The sequence below is a fragment of the Centruroides sculpturatus genome, unplaced genomic scaffold, assembly GCF_000671375.1.
Source record: "Centruroides sculpturatus isolate CEXI.00-Female unplaced genomic scaffold, Cexi_2.0 scaffold390, whole genome shotgun sequence".
Taxonomy (NCBI): domain Eukaryota; kingdom Metazoa; phylum Arthropoda; class Arachnida; order Scorpiones; family Buthidae; genus Centruroides; species Centruroides sculpturatus.
The window spans coordinates 412,420-419,206 of NW_019384599.1; the positions used below are offsets into that span (position 1 = coordinate 412,420).

At 29.6% G+C, this 6,787-nt stretch overlaps 1 protein-coding gene across 1 annotated transcript; it reads left to right on the forward strand.

The window, feature by feature from the left end:
- Positions 1-885: 885 nt before the first annotated feature.
- Positions 886-6,454, forward strand: LOC111624946 (zinc finger protein 280D-like). Its single transcript, XM_023367941.1, has 6 exons — positions 886-911; positions 1,703-1,767; positions 4,129-4,378; positions 4,518-4,708; positions 4,787-5,236; positions 5,318-6,454. The coding sequence occupies exons 1-6, from the start codon at positions 886-888 to the stop codon at positions 5,506-5,508; spliced, it is 1,173 nt and encodes a 390-aa protein (XP_023223709.1). The 3' UTR covers positions 5,509-6,454.
- The last annotated feature ends 333 nt before the right edge of the window (positions 6,455-6,787 follow it).

Below are 6,787 nucleotides of genomic sequence, written 5' to 3' on the forward strand. Positions count from 1 at the left end.
TTTTTTAAAATTTTCTACAGGGTTTTTATATGAAGATAATGCTCCATACAAAATAATTTTGAAATATATTTTATATATATAGCCTATTGTCTAAAGAGATCCTATGTATAGAATTTTATAAAGGGGAAAAAGCTTATAAAAATGTTAAAAAATAATTTAATTAAACTTTAAATGGTTATAGAAAATTAGGCAGTGAATGGCTAGCCAAAGATGGGATTACTACTACTAAAAAATTAATTTTAATAAAAAACAAAATGAAAGTTTCTTTATCATCAATTTTAATTTAATTATAATACTGTTTTTAAAGTCATATTTATTCTAAAAATCTTAATGAGAGTCAAATATAAGAACATTTATGCCACTGAAAGAAACCATATTGCATGTTTATATCTTCAATACACTATTGTACAGTATACATGTACATTTTAATCAAATATATTAGCTTTAAAGTAATAAATCTAAGTTAGAATTACTTGGAAAAATCCTTGTATAAGCTTGTTACAACATAATTCTATTTCTGCCTGTATGTAGAAGTAATTTTACACAGATGAAACTATATGTAATTTGATATTGTAATAATTGTTTAATCTATCGCTACTTAATTGGGGTATAACTCTTGTTAAATTACCCCAAATTATAGTTAGAAATTTATTTAAAAACGTCTAAAAATACAAATCTTAGATACGTTTTATAAACAAAATTATAACCTACAAGCAATCATCTTTGTATACAATGTATCAGTGGCGTGCCGTCGTTGGAAGCGGTGGAAGCACCGTTTCCCTTGTATTTTCTAAAAAATAAATGCAATAGACCCCTATAAAACGCGTTTATATAATGCGAGTTCGTATATCGCGGCGAAAATATTGCGACCGTATTCGTACAAAGATGCTAAAAGAAACTCGTAAAATGCGGTAAAACGTCATCGCCCACTCGTCTCGCGACAGGATTGGTCGAATCTAGACCAATAGCGGATATTGCACAAACTGTTGAGTTTAAACAAGTAGCGGATCTTCTAAAAACCGTTTATTATTATTATTTTTAACTCTTTCCGCCCTGTGGGCACTAAGAGGGCCTCTTTTTGCAAGCCCATTATGGATTCGGCCAGGCTCACAATGGGGCTGCCAGGTGGTGAGGGACGGGACCCGACATATCTGAACGGACTACCCCCCCGAAAAATTCCTGGGGATTTTTTCGACCCGTTCGGATTCGAGCCCGGGTCCCCCCAGAGCGGTAGGCTGCCACCTTGACCGCTCGGCCATCCGTCCGCCATTTATTATTTAATGGCCATAAAAATTATGGAATGGAAGCGCTGTAACTTAGTATGAACACTGAACATACGTGTTTTTCATATATCTCTTTAATTTACATTTGTTCAACATAGTTAATGTTGTATCTGTATACGCTCTCTTAATTAATCCTATCCTACCACACGGATAAACATACCTTTAAATATGGTGAGTTAGGACGCAATCGAAATTTCTTCTTAACTGTGGTCAGGAATATTCATATAAGAAGGGAAATAGGGAGAAGGAGAGAGTTAAGGGGGCTGAAACGACAGAAAAGGAAGACAAAATTGCTTATCGAAAAAAATTCAACACACAAACAACAAGATACAATTCAGTTTATTTTTAATTACAATGATTAGTTTAAATAATTAATTAAAATATAAAATTTAAAATCAATTAATTATAAATATAATTAGAACCTTATTAGAGCCTCCAATTAACATTTGGTATAACACGGTAGCAAATGCCCAACCAAATCGCAGTAAGCATCTAAAAATAATATATTGATTACACGAGTGTGAACCAAATGATGTGATTGAATTCGAATAGAACTCCGTACCATAAGGCTTTTTCTCAAGAATTTCTGGACAAAGATAACACAGCAAAATTCTTTGGAATTACGATCAAACTGACAGAAAAAAAATTAATCAATAAGAATTTAATATTCAATAAAAATTAGGATATTGTATTATACACTAATTACTGTGCAGAGACCGAAATCGATTAACTGTGCTCCTTTCTTGTTATCAAGCATGATGTTATAAGAGCTTATGTCTTTATGAATTATATTAGCATTTACAATTTTATTATAAAACTCATCCTTACCCTCAACATTAAGCTTTTTGACATTTTATAAAAGTTAAAAATATAAAAAGTTTTTTTTAATGAAATATGATAATAGATGGCGCCACGAAAAATTTAAATGTTGCTGGGAAAGATAAGCAACTCGTTGCTGGTTTATTTCTTTGTGCGTATCGTTTTATAAAAACTTCATCAACATTATTTTCCTACATTGTAGTACTTTGCCTCTTAAAACCGCCACCCACATACGCGTAGACCTTAGACCAGGCATGGCCAACATACGGCACGCGGGCCGGATGTGGCCCGTGTAATGGATTTATGTGGTTCGCGATTAATCTTTTAATATTAGCTACTCAAGTCAGAATAGATAGGTGAGAATTCTAACGCCTAAAACAAAAAGCAAAAAACTAGGTCAACAACTCGCTGTCTGGTTAGAGTTAAACCTCCATTATAAATCTCTTAAGTACAGCGTAGAACATTGATAAAGCATGATAATGTGAAAAATGTATCTGTAATCTCTTTGTACAATTTAGTCTCTACGGGGTGACACCACAATGAGATCTCGCACCACCTCAAAATTTTCCTAGGGCATCCTCATGTTCGGCCCGTGAAAAAAGTTTTCTTTCCAATTCGGCCCGGGGGCAAAATCTCCTCCCCAATCGGCGTTCTTACACGTACATATCGTAAAATTTATCAGAAATAATCTGTTAAACAATAAAAAAAACCACTTCAGAATCTTTACTTTCCCGAATGTAGCGTTTTTTCTTCCAGTGATAATTTTTCTGAAGGTGAAAAATATCGTATATTGGTCAATGCACCCTTCGCAACTCTCAAACATGCATCAGAACTGTAGTGAAGCTCTAATTAAACATGAATTTGATTTGAGTTTAAAATCATTTAATCGTTCCATTATAGAAAGACAAAATGTAACCCTTTTTTTTAATACATAATTATTTCTGTAGACTTGCAAAAATTAGGGCACGACATATTTCTGATTATGAATCAACGGCACTTACTTGTTAGTTTGAAATTGTCAATGTCAAGACACTATACATAGGAATTCGTCTGAAAAATGTATACAAAGAGCTAATTACAATAGTATAAAATGTAAGAGACGTATATCTTTTTTAAGCTCGACATATGGCAAAACATGTATCTCTCTAAACAGTATACAGTGTACCAGTGGCACATTTTCTAAAGAGATAAGCTCTACTACATATAACATATAAACTTTTAGAATTTTCGCGATATTGTATTGAACAGTTAAACTTCTCGTATTTTCTTCTAGGAAAAATACAAAGTGGTGTCACGGAAGACAGATTCAGTCATTACCGGAAATTATCTGGTTCACCGTGTCATATAGCAAGACGAATCAGAAGGAAAATTAATATGCAGGTTTCACTGCCTCTTATATTACATTCAAAACAATTAGGAAAATTTTTATTACATTAATGTCTACTTAGGACTTATTATACTGGTGTTCTGTTTCTGGAAAAGGGGGAAGTCTTATTCAGAAAAAAATATTCTGAATTTTAAAAAAAACATCATACTTTTTATATCACGAATAAAGTTAAATTATATAAGTCTTTAATTGTCCTAAAATATTTTTAATTCAACTCGCATAAAATTAAAAAGTTTTCACGAAAGTAATCTTCTCTCAATAACATCACAAGTCATCCAGATGACCAGCTTTCATGGTGTTGATTCAACTCTGCACTTTATCATGTCTTAACAGATATTTTTAACTTAAGACATTTCTAAATGCTAAAATTTATTATCACACGATTTTATTTAGGACATTATTCTTGAATTAGAAACCATTCGAATCGAAGGATTAGCCATTTTATCAGATAATGTTGTAATTTGTTTTTCATTTTTTAAATTTATATACCTTGGAAAATCGTTAGTTTTTGTAGTAATTTCTTCAGTAAAACTAGATTAAAATATCTTTATTTTCATTATAATAAATTCAAATTTCAACATGTAAAAATTATATCATTTTTATCGCTATGAATATTNATGCTATTTTAATTTTACTTAGGAGTAAAACCGTTCAAATCAAATTTTGTGGTGCCAGTGGCTGAAAAGTTAGAAGAAAAATCAAATAAGTCTTATCCTGCCAGTGTCGTAACAAGTACAAAATGTGAGATAACAGCAGAAAATCCTCCTAATCCACCTAATCCTCCTAAACCATCAAATACTAAAATAAGTTCATCTAATATAGAAAGCTTGAATATGCCGTCTTATAAATGTTGCGAATGTGGTCGTCCCATGACTCTCAGACATTTCGGGTAAGTTTCAGTAAATTTTGATTATGAAGTATTCTTACTTGTTGCTCTATTAATTCAAATTGTATAGTAATGATTAGAAAGTATGCAGTTATTTACTGATATGTAAATATGATGATGATGCTTTATTTAATTTTATTAGGAGATTTCTAAGTTGTGGAAGTTGTCATTATTCGACTAATTGTTGTAAAGCTTTTGTTGACCATATGATAATGAAGCATTCAAAATTGAAAAGGACTGGAAAAAATATGGCAATGGATCTGAAACCTATTGTATTGAAGTATCCTGTGAACTGCGCATGTGGATATTCATCCACTGATGGAAATGTGATAGGTATGTAAATTATATCTGAAATTTTAATGAATACTACTATTTTTAAATTAATTTTATTATTTGAATTTTTTTCATCAGCAACACATTTGGTAAATTGTAAAAAAAGAAGTTGCCATATTTCAAATTCTTCGAAAAGTATGATAACGGTGATTAAACAAGTAGCCGATGGATTTTGGCATATTGATAAAAGTCCTAAAGAAAGAAAATTACCAATTTCACCTGCAAAATCTATTCAAAATGAAAAACTTTTGGATGTATCCGAAACAAAAGGAAATGCAAAGTTAGTTACTGAGAGTGAAATTAAAGAAAAAACTTCCAATAAACATTGTACACTAACAATGAAATCAGTTCTGCTAAACAAAGCTGATACTCAGAATAAAGAAAAACAAATTTATCCAAAATTAGGTAATGATTTTAACATTAAGATTGCTGAAGTGACATCTTCAGCATTAAAACCAATAACCAGCAAAGCAAATCAAATAAATCCATGTAATGCTGTTCATAACAAATTGAATACCGAATTAAAAGGTTTGTATCATTTTTATTAATTTATATCAAGTACTTTTAATGTTTACAAATAATTAACATGGTTTTCTATATTATTTGTAGAAAGTGACGACAGTCCTAGCATGTTGAATGCTTTAGGACTTGTTCGACGTTCCATATCCAACACTTCAGATATCGTCGAAACTCCTAAAGACGTATCAGAAGATACTAAATTAGATTCACTGTACTGTGAAGTAGAAGAACCTAATGCCATTATGAATTCTTGGGAAGAAATTGAAATTGTGGATGATTAACTTTTATAAAATATAAACTGTGATATGGCCAAATAATATGTAGAAAAGAATTATAAATTTAGAAATTTTTATGCAAAATTGATCGACAAATAGAAAATTATTTACTATATAATCTTTTGATATAGAAACATTTAACTTACAAGTTAAAAATTGATAACATTTACAATAAAGATTCATAAAAAATATACTGTTGTATTAAATATGGCATTTCATTTCATTAAGAAAAATTCATTTTGACTTTTGTTATTTTGAAGTCCGATGCTGTTTCATTGTATAAAGTTTATTTTCCCTAGCAAACAATTTTTAAAATTGAAATTTTTTTTGATAATAAATTTGTTGCAGAATATCTGAAGACAGAAGTTAAGTAAAGAATTAAATTTGTTGAATGTTAAAAACTAGACTATAAAGTAAGTTTTGCCTTGCACTTAAACTTTATATATAAATTATATTGTATGTAAAGTGTTTTTTACACATTGTATCAATGTATCTCTTAAAATAGATGAATATAATTTCAAAAAATTATAGTAATGTTTTTCAGTATATGAGCAGGCTCATATCAGTTAGTTATTTCTTAACAATTCTCTATTGTCTTGCAATTTCCAGATGAATTGCTTGAGATTAACGAACAAGAAGTCATATAATAATACAGAGAAAGTAAGTCTCTTTTGTCATTGTTTATAAAGTATTTTTCATTGTCATTTTCCGTTATTTGTTCTTATGCATTTACACATACAATTCATTGAAAAATATACTCTTCATAATATTCAGACAATTTATTACTAATATGTGTACATTTTTTTTATTTTTAAAGTTTGTAAATGTTGTAAGTATACCAAGTAAAATGGTCATTTGTACAAAATTTCTGATTTTATTGATTTTCTTTTTTCCTATTATCCATGTACACTTTGTGATATATGTCAACTACTGCAATAAAGTTTTTAATTATTCTTGGAAAAATTTATTTCAGTTATACAAAAATTAATTTATTTAATTTTATAAGAATACTTTGAGCATTCTGAATGTAAATTTACAATGTAATACACGTATAGAAGTTCATGGAAGATTGAAATGCAGTTTTGTAGTTATACTAGAATTTTTTGAGATTCGATGCAGATATGTTTTTAAGAGGAGTAGTGCAAAAGATTGTGAAAATTTATAAAAAGAAAATACAGATTTTATATAGAAATTTGTTGTGTAAAGTAATACTTTTGATATATGATATTCTTGGATATTTACCAGTTCATAGCTATAGGTTTAGAACGTGATGATAATAATTAGC

Excerpts from the sequence above, each read along its gene's own strand:
- LOC111624946 (XM_023367941.1), top strand. The coding sequence starts at position 886 with ATGCTAAAAGAAACTCGTAAAATGCG. Across the intron at positions 1,768-4,128 it reads AAATGCCCAACCAAATCGCA|GAGTAAAACCGTTCAAATCA; the intron begins GTAAGCATCTAA and ends AATTTTACTTAG. Across the intron at positions 5,237-5,317 it reads ATTGAATACCGAATTAAAAG|AAAGTGACGACAGTCCTAGC; the intron begins GTTTGTATCATT and ends TATTATTTGTAG.